The following is a 17,558-nucleotide window of genomic DNA, read 5'->3' as shown; positions in this document are numbered from 1 at the left end:
CATTCATTCCGAATCATCCTGTATTTCAAGTTTTATTAGACTATGTAAACCCCTCGATAGAAAAAGGATTTTATTGCATGAAGAAAGAAAGTACTGTAACTGCCCTGTACATCAGGTCTGGTAGATTTCAATTAGAACTAAGATATACCATAATGAAATATCACCAAATTCTATGCCTACAAAACCCTTTTATATTTTCTATCATACCCTGATGTATATCAACAAATGAAAATGCTGTTGTGATTGCACATAGAGTATATCAAGTATTGAGAACGATAAGGATAGTTTCCCAACCTACGACAATAGTTTGGAGGAGGAGCGCAGCAACGATTCCAATTATTGTCTGAGATCGATGTTCTTAAGAGGGAATACCACCACGTGACTGCTTAGTTCAAAACGAAATTATAGATTTTTCCTCTCACAACCACCGATTTTTATGAGATTTTCACATCAAACTTTTCATGTTTCGCATAAGAATTGGCGATATGTACAATGAACAAAGCTCTGATATATTTTTAAAATATTCGTGAAAAACAAAACCTGCAAAAAATCATTCCAAAAGAGGTTAAACTATATTTTATGAAAAAAATAATCGACCGTCGTACAGTGCTGCCTTCTACTTAAATGCTTCGTAAAGATCATAATAAGAATATGATACTTACACCAGAGACGAAGATTTATAGAGGTTAGACATTTACTCTCTTCACTCATCTTATTTCTAATTGGAATTTCATTGCTTGTGGAAAGGGAGAGGCTAACAGGTTGTCTATCTCCGTTTGATTTTCGACATTTCCTTTTAACACAGTGATATTACATCCCAAGATACTGAGTTGCCAGCACTGTATTTGCATGCACACTAATACTCCAGATACTTCAAGCATGTCTGCAAGACCTCATCCCCCTCCTAACAACAACAAATGATTGTGTCTTGCTGTTAATATAATAATTTGCATTCATTTCAAACCAATAATTTGATTGTCCAAGGATCTACATCCCTTATGAGAAATGATTTATCACCGGAAAAAAGATGATTCGTTGCCTTCTCTTGGTTCTATTTCAACTCCTCCTTCAATTTCTGGTATTTCTAACACTGCAATTGTGGAGGATCTATGGATACAGGTGTCGAATTCAATAAATAAAAATTTTTATATATGTAAGCGCTATTTTCCGCCGGATTCTAGTTGTGACGAAGTTTTGAACTATCTCGACTCGGTTACTTCTTTCATTGATGATCATGGGAATGAAGCCTTCATCTTCGTCGGTGTTTTCAACCTTATTGATTACGTATGGTCCCCAGATAGTGCCGACGGCGATTTCAAACCATATGTTCTGAGTAGAAGCCCGTACACAGATTTTTCTGACTTTTGCTCCTACAACTCTTTATCTCAGTTTAACCACGTTTGTAACATCAATGGTAAAATTTTGGACTTCGTTCTTGGGAATACGAAATCGATTAGTGTATGTCACAGTACTTGCCTTTTAATGTGGAGTATATCTACATCATCCTGTGCTGGAGGTGGATATCAGGTGTGAGTTTAGCATGGTAATACCTAATAAGTCTCCTTCTATTTATAAATATTATAAGACTCACTATGGATCAAACTGATTTATCAAAAGTTTACTGGGAAGGTATATTGGTCAGTCTAGATATTAATGAATGCATCGAAGTTCTGTACTCATTATTGAATGATGTTATGAGCCGAAACGTTCCTCAGAGATCGTCTAAAAATTAGAAGTTCTCCGTTCGGTTTTCAAAGCAGAATATTAATTTGATAAGAGAAAGTTTTAAGTCAAGTTTAAAAGATTTGGTATTATCAACGTTTTTCAGAATAGAAATATCAGTGTGAAACATGTATAAGATAAGACTACAATAAACATATATCCACCATTGAAAACAACATAATTGAAAACCCCAAGAACTTCTGGTCTTTCTGGTTCATTTAGTAGAAATGAACAAAGTCCGCAAGTATTAGAACACAACAACAAAACTCTCACCGATGACATTACAATAGCAAATGAGATTAGTGGATTCTTCTCATCCTTTTTTGAATCCTCATAACCTTGTCATTTACAAAAAAAAAAAAGAAATAATAATGCTACCATATTTTTCAATGACATTTCTGAGGCAGAGATAGAGGCAAAATAACAGCTTTAAATGTCAGCAAGGGCTCCGGTCTTGATTTGATTCCCCCTTTTTCTTTATGAAGTCCTGTGGTACCAGCCTAGTGAAACCTTTGCATATAATTTATAATAGATCCATAAAAGAAGGATTGTTTCCAGACAGGTGTAAGTTGGCCAAGGTGGTTCCTATACACAAGTCTGGCAATGAGAAGTACATCAACAATTATAGACCTGTTTTCATTCTCGACCAGTTTGGCAAGATGTTCAAATCCTTGGTGACAGAAAGACTATTTCATTTGTCAAACAGTAGAATTTACGAAGATCAACATGGTTTCTTCAACGCCATATGTTGATTACCTACCAAGGTCAATGGATGATGGTTTTCAAGCTCTTTACACAGATATGGCGAAGGCTTTCGATAAGGTGCACCATGGAACTTTGATGTCAATATTGGAGGATTTTAGGGTCAGTAGATCGCTTCTTCAATGGATCGCATCTTACTTGGAGTGGAGAACGACCACATACTGATGTGGTCGTTAATGGTCAATCATCTGAGCAGGTGGATATCACGTAAAGAGTCCCGCAGGGTTTTCATCTTGGACCGCTTCTTTTTTTAATTAATGTCAATGATGTTTCAGAATGTTTTCTCAATGCCCATCATAGCTTTTATGCCGATGATTTAAAAATTTATAGAAAATTGTTAATATGGGAGATGTTTTTGCCTTCCAGACCGTTTATTCGTTTTTTGCTCAGACAGATATTTTACATTGAATGTTAAAAAATGTCAGCACAAAACTTTTACGAGAAACGTAATCTTTATCAGATCGTGATTTTTCTTGACGAACTTGAGTTGGAAAGAGTAGATATTTTTAGAGATCTCGGGGTTTTATTGGATAGAAAATTGTCTTTCGAATTTCATATAAATGCAGTTGTCAAAAAAAATTTCGGGATGCTTGTTTTTGTTTTGAGAATAATTAAAAATCTCAAGAACGTGCTCACATTGAGAACTCTGTATATTTCCCTCGTAAGATGCAGCTTAGAGCACGCTAAGTTCCCAAATCTGGAACCTTCACTACCCCAAGTGAATTGAATTGAAGGAGTTCAAAAAAAGGTCTTCAGAAGTTTGAATTATAGATTCAATCAAACCAGCTCTCCTAGAGACCATAAAATTTCATTAATTGAAATTTTTGAGCCTAGAGGGGAGAAAGGCACTGCTTGATGCTAGGTTCTTGTATAAGATATCAAATATTTTTTCCAGTTATCCGTTTGTATGCTCACTTATGATGAATGTACCACAGTATCCTGATCGTACCAGTGCTTTATTTTGGATTCTCAAATCTAGAACTAATCTCTATTATAATTCAACTTTCCCCAGAATAATGCGATTTTACAACTGGCATATTAATGATCTCGACTTTTTCAATCTTGGTTTGGGAACTTTCAGGAGAAAGCTGTCGACATATATGTTCAGAAGTTACATGACTTGATTCCAAATAACATTAATGTTTGTTCTCCATATTTTCGTCTTTTATGAAATTTTTTTTCTCATTTGTCTGTTGGTGTTTTGCTTGATGCTTCATATTATATTCATATCATATTATATTTTAATAATTTTCTCATGGAGTTTGAAATAATTTTATATATATTTCAATCATTGTGAACCTTCGTTATTGGATTTTCAGTTGAGGTCTCTGTTTTAGAAATAAATAAATAAACTCGTTAATCCTTCAGAGAAAGTTTCAGGTTTCATTCTGCATAGGAAAATTTGATGTATTTTAAATCGATTCACGTCCAGTTATGTTCGTATGCTCTTCAAATGGCATTCTATTGAAAACCCAATATAGGAGTGCGATGTAGAAGAAATCATTGACCACTTGATGAATACTTGTCAAATTTATAAATTTCATGGTGGTTTACAAGTTATCTTCAGTTTCAGATTCTTTTTTAGAATGGGTCGCTTAGTTTGAATCAATAGAATGGAAACTATTACATTAATTACTTCTTTCCGGTTCTTTTCTTTTTTGATCTCAGATTTAATTATAATATACATGTCGTCAACTTTTGGCGAAGAGAAAGGATGGAGAGGATTTTGCTTGGATGAATGAGAAGTCCTTCAATATAAATATGTCAGCTTTTTCGTAGACCAATATACAAACCAATCACTACGCCTAAGCTGAGGTTTTTATCTGTACTCTTCTATCATACGTTGAAATGTATGATGTCCCGTTTACATTTCCTCTGCTAATACTGAGATCTTATCTTCACATGCTTTATTGTTTGAAGTTTATAATTATAATAACGATTGTAATGACTCTCCACTTCCCTGAGAGATGGCGCCAAGTGCTGCGCATCCTTCGTAAGATCGCAACGGCTCGGGATACAATACCAAGCATTCTCCGGTAAAGTCACGATGCTACATTATGAAGATCGACAGCCCATAAGGCAAGAAACACTGAATGCATTACTAATGATTCCATAAGTGTTTCCGGGATGAAATACTGCAATTCTAAGACAGAGTGTACACCTTCGAAATTAGCTTAGAACGCCTCGGTTATTTAAATATCTTTCACGCTGTCTAAGTCGCGGTTCTAAACTACTTATAAATATTTTTAATCACTTACCTCAAAATATTCTCTAGCTTCTGTACAATTTTCTAGGAATATTTGTGCTTGTGGTTCATCTCTACAATAGTTGACATGTTTATCGAAGTCTCTTTCTAATCTCAAATAAGCTTTACCTAACAAATGTGGTTCATTTTCATAGTATCTCACTCCTTCCATGAGGACTCTGTTGAAAAAATTGAAGTTTATCAGCAGGAATATCAAAATATAGGCGAGCAATGAAACGAAACATAAATAAACCAAAAATAAAAGAAGAGGAAATAATTAACCATTTTTCTCTTTCTTAAGATAACTGAATATTTGAAGGAATTTCAAAGAGGTGAAACATGCTGTAGGGAATCTATCGATTCCCTCGAAAATATTCGAGTTGAGTTAAATTTCGAACCAACATGCTAAAAACAGAAGAACTCGGTGTGAAAACTTGGAATGATCAAAACCACACCCCTAAGGGATCTGTACAAAGGCCTTGCTAACGGTCGAATGGAAAGCGGCCTGAATGCCCATAAAAATCAGCATTTCAGGTCGAATAATCCAATTGAGTTCAGACCAGTCTACGATAAACTACATCTACAACATATGTGCAACACTTGCACCGACAACTAGAAGATTAAAGATTTTCACATCTGTTCCCGAGACCGGCACACCCAAGTGTCCAGCAACCCTTAAAACGATTAGATCTGAATATCATCTTCTTCATACATTCTTAGTGGGTTTGAATAAATTGAATGAGTGTTTATCCTTTTCTTTTATTTCCCTAATTTGTCCTTGGCCGTGAACTACTTTAATCACAGTATAAGGACCAAAACCCACAATGCTATCCTTATTGAATTTTTTAAAAGAACTTTTGAACGAAACAAAATTTTTCAGTTCAAAAATATGTCTTGAAAATTACTGTCATCACAAAAAGGTTTTAACTCTTGTGTGGAGTCCGTGAAACGATTAGTTTTCTGACACATAAATAAAATTGTGTATGAATGGAATTGAAAAATTTAGTAAGTAGCTGTCACGTTTTTGTTTTGTTTTGTTTCCGATAGAACATAATCACCAAAACCCATTCTTTCAACTCCTAGGTAATTTCAAAAAATGATTTGTTTTTTTCTCATTCTTGGAATCGTATAACTTTCCACGAAAAAGCCTCCGTATAAGCTTACTTAACTATGTTTACTTAAGACCACTCCTTAATGGTCGAAAAAATTTCACCCCCTAAAAATGTTTTTTTTTTTTAAATAATTCCACTTTCATAGAAATGTGTAGGTAAGAAATGCTGATTAACTTTATAACTCAAAACAAGTCAAGTATTATTCATAATAGCAAGTTCTAACTTGCTATATTATCTATAATATAGCTAGATTCATACTTACGTTCTATGAAATTCAGCTATTTCTTTCAAATTTCCAAATATCACTTCGAAATTGTCTCTTACTATTTTTGGTACTTTTTTAGATTCACTACGAAAGAGGTAGTTGTGTACAACGAAATCCAGATCCCTGACGAACTCCTGTTCGGTCTCGACTAGTTCTTTCACAACAGCTCTGAAAAAATTATGAGATATGTGAAATTGATTTTTTCAAGAAGTCCACTAAACAGTTATCAAATCAGGAACTTTCATAAAAGAGTTATATCATCAACTTACTGTCTTCTGAAAGCAGCATCCCCTGGCAGTCCAGTTCCTGGAACTGGATCGTCTATTGTCTGCAGGACTTGGCAAGGAACCCATCCTTCTCTTCGGTTTCCACTTACTTCTCTTACAAGCCACCTAAAAAATAGGAGCTGTCAAGATTTTCTGAAGGTGAAGAAATATCATATCTATATGATAAAAAATATAATATTTTGAAAACACCCATCCTGGAATAGAGGTTGAGCCACGGCTAGCTCCCTTATCCAAAAATGCTGATAACAAGAAGTCTAGGAGACAAATCCTAATATATTCTTCAGTATTATATAAAGTTTTTAGGTCAATTCATCTCATCGAAAAGAGCTGGCTTGAGAAAAACTCGCCAAGGTGACCCCGATGTGGGGCGGATAATTGCCATCACGTTGGAGTGCTGAGGCCACTCACTGCCCGCTCAACGTCATGGCTCCCAGCGTGTTGATCGGACACAAGCCGATAGCACGCTGAGCCTTGCATTTCCACCCTCACAACTTGCTTGCGCTCTCTCCCCCCTAAGTAAACCTGCACACCTCCTCCTCTGGTGGATAGTCGGTGCTGGCAGGGGAGTGTGTAGTGACTCTGTCTGCCCGAGAGGTAGTGTTATGGATGACGCGCCACACTCTACTGCAGCCCCGGCAGATTTATGGGTGTCTTCGCATTGCAGCAGAGTCACCTCTTCGCGATGGCGCGAGAGGGTGTCTTAGGCAGAGATCGCTGGATTGCCTAACTAAAGAGTCCACCAGCGATCTCAGGACGAAACACCGCAATCCCCAGAGAGAAGGCAAACCAACGACATCTGGCTCGAGAAAGACTCGCCAAAAATCATTCACTAAGAATTCTTTTTGATACTGAATCAATGATCAAAAAACCATGTAATATCGAAATAATCACTCACCTTGCGTTCACATTCAGTCTTGTTGGGGAATATCTAGAGCTAGTATGCTTTCTTCTTGGTCTCACTGAGAGCTTATGTCGAGCTGAAGATGCATCCAAGGTATCGGTGGATCCGACTTCCAATTCGGGGTCCAATTTGAGTTTTCTGATGAATAAAGAAATAAATACAAATCGGTGGACTGTTTTCGAATGTTGAATATTTATTTTGTAATTATGTATTGTAGACTTATATTTAAATGACTCTTCTGAATATAAATAATTTTTTTCATCCTTTCCCAAAAAAAGATTTCCAAATGGGGCAAAAAAAATATGCCCTAGAGTAAGCCTCATTATAATTTTCTTTCAGTATTTCTCAAGTGGACATGATTCCACATACACATTCAACCACAAATTGAAACTAAGTGACCCACTCGATTATTCAATCCATTGTGAAATGAATTCACTACATTTTCAAATACCCATATTCTTTTTAATTTATAATTTATGTTTGATGATATTATTTTTGTCGTTACACATTAACTTTCTCTTAGGAGTACAGGAAATTAAATAGGTAGATACCCGAAGAAATCATGACGCACCAAGATACTCTGTGTTTTTTTATATTTCTTCATCTATTTATAACAATCAACATATATTATAAGTTAATATAGATTTTGTAAACATAACATAACACTAGCAACTCCAATATATTCTTTCATTGTTCTTGATCGATCAATTTATTAGAGTTATCAAAAATTTTATGGGCATTAATTGGATTAGTAAAATGTCGGTTTTGTTAGTCTCATTTTCAAAAGAAAAAAAAATAATCTTACTTTTTTGCTTGAGGATCATTAGTTTCTATAAGTTCAACAACATCTCCAGCCTTCAGGGTTAATTCCTCGTCATCGATTGCAGTATACTTTTGCCATGCCACCAGTAATTCTCCTCCCACCTAATTGAAGAAAAATGTTTTTGATTAATTGTTATAATTACGGTTTTTTCATTACAGCAAAATGGCTCTATAATATAATAAGAATTCAGCTATTTGAAAGTGTTAATTAAAATCGTGATGGAAGCATTCAAGTGAGAAGCTCAACAACACACTAATTTATTTGCTAAGCATTATCTAAGAAAATTTAATTTGGAATTTATTCGGTTTTTTGAATAATCCATGATATCCAGGTACTGAAACATCAACATAATATAGAAGGGTATGAAAAGAAATGAAAATAGAGTAAACAGTGACAATAGTTCATTCAGTACGGCTATTGGTCTCTCCAGAGAGATTGTCACGAGCACATAATATAAAGTATTATTATTCCAAACAAATAAAAAAGGTATCAAGGAGGAGTGCTTCATTCTATTGGCTCTCACCAGCACAAAAATTAGAGATAGGATGAACAACATTTGGAGGAAAACAACAAACAAACGGAGTCAAAAACAGAAGCCTGGCGCTCGTTTGTGGCATCGGTAGGTAGACCATTGAGTCTGCCTGCCGGTGTTGATCATTGTGTCACCTCGTGGGTAGCTATAGCTACTTGTGTGATATCCGAGTTCAGGAACAACAACATGCGTAAAAGAATATCGTTATTCAAAAAATAAATCCCTCAAGAAGAAGGTTAGCATTTCTCCTTAATGGATGTCCGATATTTTTTATTTGTTTTCTGAACATGCATGTTGTTGTTCCTGAACTCGTATGTCACGCAGGTAGATAAAGCTGCCTAAGTGGTATCATTGGTTGTTTCCCAAAAATCTATTAGGTCTGCCTACCCATACCACAAATGAGCGGCTGGCTTCTGTTGTTGACTACGTTTGTTTGTTCTTTTCCTCCAAGTATTGTCCACTTTTTCACCACTTCTCATGTATCTTAAAAAAATTCCCGTTACGTCGAAACCAAGAATAAAAAATATCCGACACCATAGTCGTAACAGACGCAGCTGTCTGTAATCTGGTTTCAAAGTTCAACAAATCAAAAGTCAATATCGTATACATTCTGTCTTTCCTGATCCTTGTAATTTATTGTTTCCTTGGCCATTTTTATTAATTGTCAATTACAAAGAATACGTGAACTCAAAATGGAATCATGCATGAGCATCCATTATTTGGAAGAAAATTAATAAGTTTATCTGAAATTCTCTTTTCACCTAGGTGAAAAGAGCTATAACACATTGAATGAATGGAATGAAAAATTGAGTAGTTATCCGGAATATATATAGTTTGAGATTTTGAGAGAGTTTTCAGTAATGTTGAATAAATATATGAATATATAAATATATGAATAAATTTCATTTGTCATGAAAATGAAATTAAAAGCAGGAAGTCTATTTTTCAAATTCACAAGTGGCAGTAACATAATAATTAACTCAATTAATAATGATATATTACTGCAGTGACTTGTGTCTTGTTTGTAATTTATCACACTAGTTTTATTTAATCACTGCAGATCAAGCATTACAGTTGGCTAGAATCTTTGGCAGCGCTCTACTTAGTTGAAACAATGTTTCTTCGCAGGAACTTGTCTTTTTGGAATATGTACAATAGAATTCCATAGTAGAGATCAAGAAGAGAATAATAAGAAAATTATAACCTCCTACAAGTTATTATCATTATAACTAAATAGTTGAATTGATTTTTAAATTTCATGATTCCATGAAGAATTAGTTTCAGAATGGATTTTTCTTCATTTGGATACATTATATATCTGATCTCATTTTTACATAGAATACTATTGAAACAGATACATAGGTAACGCCTTTTTGAATAATATTGAGTTGCTATTTTTTTTACCTTTTGTAAAAACTTGAAGATACTCCTTTCAATTTGAACCCATTTATGTTATATGTATAACTATAACTAAGTATAATTCTCATTTAAAATATAGCTGCCTTGATAGTTTCATTATATTATACCTGTTTCATAATGATAACGAGCAAAAGCGAATCAAGTTCTCTACTTATACCATAATTTTGGAAGCAAAGTTCAAGCGAGTACAACATCAATAAACCTACAGGTCGACGCAGAGTGAATATCATTGCCAATCTTATCGCAAATCCTTTTCGTCCTTATTTTTGTTTGCGTTTTATGTGTGGACATGTGAATTTTCGTGTATCGTGTTCTAATGTATCTATAACAAAACAAGATTAATTAAAAAGAATAATACAATCAAAGACAAAATACAAGGGCTTCTCAATAAAAATATTGGTTTCAGATTAATGTCCATTAGTACCTAATTCATACCATTTACGGGGACTTTAGATGCATTTATTCGTCTTCCGTCACAAATCATCAGATCCCAACAGAATTCAGAATAGATTCTATAGATTCTAGGAAATCGACCTTTGACAGAAATGTTTGGTTAGCAGTACCTATACACTGTATAAGTAAAGTATGGAACAAATTAATTTTTAGCTAGACAGATCATTTCAAGAAACAATCCTAAAACACGTCGATTTTTCATTTCAATTTTCCGTATTTTAAAAAAATAATTCCATATACAGGGTGAATTACTTTTAAATGGAATACCCCCATTTTGTCTCAATTTTCTGATTACCCTAGATGAGCTGATTCCAAAAATGTATCACATGTTGATTCCCATTTTATAATTAAAACATTCACGAATACCAAAAATATTGTAGTACTAAAGTGTCATTGAACACCAATAAATTACTAAACAAATAATGACATTTCACGAAAAACTAGACGACTTTGTGTTTTTTTTTAAATTGATAAGAAATAATTTCTTTCATATTCTGTCTGCTAGAACACAAGTACCAAACATGTTTGGAAACAGCTCATTTTTATTGATCTAAAAATGTAACAAACTACAGGGTGTTACATTCAAACCATTGGCCGCTAGACAATAAGTATTTTTGATAATATTGTTAATTTAACTAATAAAAAATGTTACGCGTTACTTTATGAGCACACACAAAACTAATGTATTTTTGTCCACCCTGTACTGATTGGAATCAACATGTGATACATTTTCGGAATCAGCTCAGCTAGAGTAATCGGAAAATTGAGACAAAATGGGGGTGTTCCATTTAAAAAGAATGACGGTGACGTCATTACTCTTAATTCATCAATATTGTGACATTTTAAATTCTGTAGAGAATGTATCACATACCGAATTGATCATTCAAGTTTTTTCAACAAATTTTGAGTGTGAAATTTTTATTGAGAAGCCTTTGAACGAAGTTGTTCTCTCTAATAATATCATTGATACGTACTTCTTTCATAGACGATTTTGTCGTCGCCATTCTTTGGTTGTATCTGTGAAAAAAAAAAAATTACGACAATAAATATTAAAATCAACAATTCATAATCGTGTGAACTGTGGACAAATTCGCTTTTTTGTATTGAATATTATAATAATCATGATCCTGAATAACAGTATTTTATATTTTCGCTATTTTATAATATTGAATATTGTATTGAGAGCTCTACCATTCCATCACAATATCTATAATATTCGAATGTTATGCCTAGAATTGTATCAAACGATGTATATCACTGATGACGAATCCGTTCTCAAATTCTTCCGTAAACAAGGTGAATCTTGAACGGAAAGACCTAGAGTCTTCAAATTTTCGGGGTAGGTTACGATTTCGTTAATGGGCAAAATCCGATTCTGGGTTCCTAGAATAAAGTTGTATTTTTGATCATTTCTAAACTATAGATTCGATAGAGATGAATTATTGCATTTAAATGAAAAAAAAAAAAAATTTCAAACTTCAACTGAAAAGTAATATCAGTTGACGTTTTTCAAGGATTTCCAAGATATTAGGTATCTGATAAAATTCACCAATGTATTTTCATCAGATAAGTTTTATAAAGGATATGGATTCACTGATATTCAATATTGAATTTCCTGTTCATTATAGTTCGATCAACACGAAATTTTGGAGAAATCTTAAAATTGATATTTTATATACACCTGCAGAATCTCCACATAGTGGGAACTGTTTTGTACAGGGTGTTTCACGTAAGCGGGTCACTGGATTTTGTGGCTTATCCTTTGAGAAATATTGAAAATCGACCAATCAATATGATAGTATTTTTCATGGGCTATCCAAATATGTTATTGGAAAAACTATCGAACCAAGGCATGGAAAGTTATTGATGAAAAACCATTTTTTCAAAAAAGATGATTTTTTTGCAAATTTGACTGGATTTCAATATAAAAAGGTCTAGAGGCAATTTCTCACCAATTGTTTCTTCATTTGAACTTCCGTTTTTCTAGAAAACATAATATTTTTTCTCGCAAAATATACTTCACAATATTTTTTTATATTTTCTTAATGCTAAATCGATTCTGGATCCGAATGTGTAAATATAGTGGTAGTTTTATATTTATTTCAAGCTATTCCATCCAAAATCAACCATTCGGATTCCATATTCGGCAAATATATCCATGTTTCTACGGTTCTATACCGTTCCTGTATTTCTCCATTGCTCATAAAGTTCATGAAAAAACGTTCTATGCAGAATATTTTGTCGATCTGGATGCAGTATTATAAATGGTCCTGCCTTGTCAAAACAACATTTTTATTGTTTTTGATATAGGTATACATATTTTCAAAATATCACATCTTTCTTGAAGAGCAAATATATTGACAGCTTTGAATGAAAATTCAGGATTTATATTTCAGCTCTTATTATAATCGAGATTGAAAATTTCAAGATTTGACAATTTAATATTTATTGAACCACAGACAACATGGATATATTTTCCGAATATGAAATCTGAATTTCCTCAGGTTGATTTTGAATGGAATAACTTGAAATAAATATGAAACTACCACTTTATTTACATATTCGGATTAAGAATCGATTGAGCATTCAGACAATATGGGAAAATATTATGAAGTATATTTTGCAAGGAAAGAATTTGTTTTTGAGAAAACCGGAGCTTAAATGAAGAAACAATTGGTGAAAAATTGCCTCTAGACCTTCTTATTCTGAAAACCAGTTAAATATAAAAAATTTGTTTTTTTGAGAAAACAGTTTTTCCTCAATAACTTTCCATATCATGGTTCGATAGTTTTTCCTATAACATATTTGGATAGTCCATGAAAAATACAATTATTGTGATAGGTCACTTCTCAATATTGCAGTAAGGATAAGTCACAAAATCCAGTGACCCGCTTACTTGAAACACCCTGTACGGATCTTGAAATTCTAAATCCTAATAAACGCACAACCCCAATCTTATCATGAAAATATTGGGTATTTCTGTTCCAGTACTCTTTTTGAATTTTAATGGTTTTTGGTTACGTGATCAATATGAAATTTCGCACAATGCTTGAAATTAATATTTCACTTCCAAATGCCAATTTTCATCTCAGTTGAATAGGTATGCAGTTATTGAATTAATTAACACGAAAACAAAATTTCGAATCGTTCAGATTAGTCGAATTATGTCCATTTGAAATTCGAAAATTACAGACATTGGGGCGAAATGATAGAATGATCGGTTTGGAGAACGAGCGCTCAAAAATTACCCAATATTTTCGTGACCACGACAAAGTTGAGATTTTGAATGTAGATAATCAAAATGTATGTAGCTCATAAAAATTTCAAGGTTCACACAAAATATCAGGTTGATCATATCATCAGAACCTAAGAAATTGCAAAAATATTATTAATAAAAAAATACCCAATATTAACGTGACAACGAACAGATTGAAATGAGAGATATAATAACAATTTCTTACGATTAATTCAATAAAATATTGAAACGTTAATTTTTTTGATCAAGGCCTTACCTCCTTTTCAAACATCTCAGAAATTGAAGTACTACAATGTGCAAATGATGATATACAGTAATATATTCCGAAAAATCTTTTAGAGAAGCCTTCTATAAAATATCAGAGGCATTAGCTCTGATTCAACAACAACACCAAGCATGATCCTCGCCAATATGGCAGAAAAATCTACAGCTATGTGATTCCACAAGGGTGAAACATCGGTCAATCTCCCAGAACTACACATTTTTGATAGGGTAATTCCCTAGAAAACCTCCAACAAATTTTATGTTAATTTCAATTAACATATTTTAATTTTAATTTATGTTGATTTCAACTGATCCCTTCATATTGAAAATGTGTTCAAAGACTAAATATTAAGTCGTATAATAGATACACAAGTTTTAGGTCGAAGTGGGCTCTACTAGATCTATCATGAGAGATGTTAGTGGCGTGACTCAAGGTTCATTTCTAGAACCCATTCTGTTCCTCATTTATATTTCGGATCTATTGGTGTCTGTGAGTTCTCAGTGTTGTTCATACGCGAACTGTTCGAAGCTGTTCAACTATCCAACTTCTATCCTACAGGAGAATATCAACTCCCTTGTGAGTTGGTGGAATGACTGGCTGCTTCCGTTAAGAATTAAAAAGTGTCGCTGATTGCGATCCTTTGACTGCAGCGCAATTATAAAAGATGTACTTCCGCCCAGTTCGCAGGAGTTCACAGAACCGGTCTGGTATCCCTGGCTCATCAGGGATGCTTATATTTTAGAATCAGTTCAGCGAGGGGCCACAAGTAAATTGGCTCTCATGAATATAACCAGGTTCCCGTTGAGGGGCGATCTCATAATAACTCATAGATCGCTACATAGCTACTTCGGTTGTGACCTGAGTCATCTTTTTGTTCTCAATTCTAATAACCTTAGAGGACATACGTCCAAACACTCACGTGAGAGATTCTTCACCACCACTAAGCAGTACTTCATTTCCAACAGAATATTCGAGGTTTGGAATAGATTGCAGACTAAGATAGTTTGTGGGCCTAGTGTGAACAGTTTCAAGAACAAATTCGACTTGTGGGCCTCACAGAATGCTGTGGGATTGTGAAAGTGAGTTCTTTTCTTTTTTTCATTTATAGCTCGAATTTTGTTTATTTTCTTTCTTCTTATAATTTCTATTTTTAAAGTCTTCTTTCTCTATAACCGCGTATCTCATTCAATTCTGTATTATGTTGAAATAATAATAAAAAACAAATTATAATAATATTCTAATTTTTACTCCGAATCCACCCTCCAAAAAATCGAAAACTAATAACCTCACTTCAGTACTGATCACACTCTTGCCAGATCCAACCACCAAATCGAATTCGTTCCCAGCCATACGAATTTCTTCAGCAATGATCACGCGGAACGTTAGGCTTAGGGCCAGTTGCAGCATTTACCTAAACATTGTTTAAAATTCAAACATTAATTTCTGATTTCTCTTGAGAAATCATAGAGTAATCAACGTTTAAATTTCTAATCAATGTTTAGGCAAATGGTGCAACTGACCCTAAAGGATTTAAATTATTCCACCTTCTTCCTATAAGAGGAGACATAAACGAATATTAGTACATTCAACGAAACATGTGGGGAAAGTGGAAGATGAGATGAATATGAACTTTCCTTCTTAGAGGTCACGTTCACTGGACCATGATTAACTTAAACCATTTCCATAAACAACCGTGATTTCAATCATTAAATCTCCTTAGAGGCAATATCACAATAAGACTTGTGAATAGATTCAAGTAAACCACTGCTACTATCCTGCTCACTTAGCTAAGATTCAGGTCAAAGTTCATTCATTCAACTTTGTGAATGTAGAGAGAGAAAGAGAGAGCGGATATTTGAAACACATTCATTTTTTCTCAATAGTTAAGAGCTTTCGAGCGCTAGAAAGCTCCTGGCCTTATGCCAGTGTTTTCCTCATCCTTTCTTCATTGGAACAGATATGTTCTGTAGCTTCAAAGGTATGGAAGTAAAAGAAATAAATTTGGTTGTCTGATCAAATAGCCTTGAATAATGGTTACAATGGATTTGTCATTCATAAGATTATGTTCAATAACAAGATAAAGTCGCATTATGTCCAGCATAGTACCTAGATCCTTCTACTGAAACTATTGCTTAGTATTGTTCATTTTGTTAATTATCTTTCAAACGTTCAATAATTTGGAAATTTTTCATCAATACAGCAATAATAAAATGAATGAAAACAACAAATCAAGAGTCTGTAAGTAATAAGTTAACTTGCAAGGCTATGCTTTGCAATGAGCCAACTGGAAGATCTTTCAAGGAGAGGATAGTTAAACTCATTCCCTTCGTTGAATATCTTCTATTAGTTTGGAAATGCCGTGCTGAAAATCTCCCGTTAATTTTATTATCTGTTCTTTTTTTAACTAAAACTAGCACTGCATAAAGTTATGACCTGGATTTTTTAATCACCCTGTGTCAAATAGGAAATACCCTACATTATGATTAGGTATCCATAAAAGCAATCAATATGATATGCTCACATATATCTTTCGAAATACGTAGATCATAAATCAACTGTGGACATCGAAACGAGTTTACTTTATATCAATTATTTCTTTTGATTTTCCAACAAGTAATTAAGCTGCATGTTTTCACATCACGAAGAAAAATGAGGTCTTTGCTCTCGAAAAAATTCCTTGAATATATTTTCAACTTTCAACATATACACAAATAACTTAGAGTTGGCGAATATAGAAGATGTTTATCAAATCAGAAAATTACTTAGTTAACAAATTTTGTTGAATTGGCATCAACCACCTATATTTATTATATGTGTAATACTAGAACATATTATGTTCTCTCGTAATTGTGCATTAAAATTTCTAAGCCCCTAGAAGATGACTCAAAAAAAATTTTTTTGGTGTTTTCTTTAAAACTATCCAATCATGAAATTCCACAGGGAAGAATAGTATTTCTTGATAAATAATACATATAGTCGCCATTGGCGTAGACAGATACAAGCATGGGTGGATTCAAAAGAACGTGGATATTCTAGCATTTCATTAGATCGCCTAGGACGAAAAAATTCAGGGGTGTTATTTCAAGCTGGATCAACAAAAATTCAATATGTAGAAATTCAAAGAACAGAATAAGAATGTAATTCATTGAAAAATAACAAGAAAGAATACAGACAAATTTAATATGAAAAATCATCAAAACGATAACTCTTCGTACTTTCTGAACTTTCTGAATTGGCTGATGAGCTTAGAATTTTTTCGGTTATTTACAAAATGAGTCGAAAAAGAAACCAGAAAAATTCAGAAGGTCTCAAAAGGTTGTGCAATATGATATGTTAATGAAACAATTGCTGCATATTACAACAAATCGTTGTAAAGCGACCCACAATTGTACCTGGTGTAAAATGATGGTAGATCATGTGTGCATCTATCTGTAAGTTATGAGCAAATCTTTGTTTGAATACTATATCAACGTTGTAAAAGTATAAGGTGTAGTAAAAATAAATTCATTATTTTTC

At 33.5% G+C, this 17,558-nt stretch overlaps 1 protein-coding gene across 12 annotated transcripts in view; it reads right to left on the bottom strand.

The window, feature by feature from the left end:
* The window catches only part of LOC123673523 (obscurin), a 124,529-nt gene that overhangs the window by 97,415 nt on the left and 9,556 nt on the right, over positions 1–17,558 (bottom strand). For 11 of the 12 annotated variants that reach the window (XM_045608047.1, XM_045608052.1, XM_045608048.1 and 8 more), the window contains exons 2-7: positions 11,496–11,538; positions 8,100–8,218; positions 7,289–7,432; positions 6,376–6,498; positions 6,104–6,274; positions 4,743–4,908 (exon numbers count right to left, since the gene is read on the bottom strand). In XM_045608047.1, coding sequence (XP_045464003.1) covers positions 4,743–4,908; positions 6,104–6,274; positions 6,376–6,498; positions 7,289–7,432; positions 8,100–8,218; positions 11,496–11,525 — 753 coding nt within the window. In that variant the 5' untranslated portion in view covers positions 11,526–11,538. Of the gene's footprint in view, positions 1–4,742; positions 4,909–6,103; positions 6,275–6,375; positions 6,499–7,288; positions 7,433–8,099; positions 8,219–10,274; positions 10,391–11,495; positions 11,539–17,558 lie in introns of all 12 variants that reach the window. The other variant, XM_045608049.1, reaches the window with a different exon arrangement.

This window comes from Harmonia axyridis, chromosome 2, assembly GCF_914767665.1.
Source record: "Harmonia axyridis chromosome 2, icHarAxyr1.1, whole genome shotgun sequence".
In the NCBI taxonomy this organism is placed as follows: domain Eukaryota; kingdom Metazoa; phylum Arthropoda; class Insecta; order Coleoptera; family Coccinellidae; genus Harmonia; species Harmonia axyridis.
Note: the sequence above shows the minus strand (reverse complement) of the source record. Positions and strands in the feature narration are given on the sequence as shown.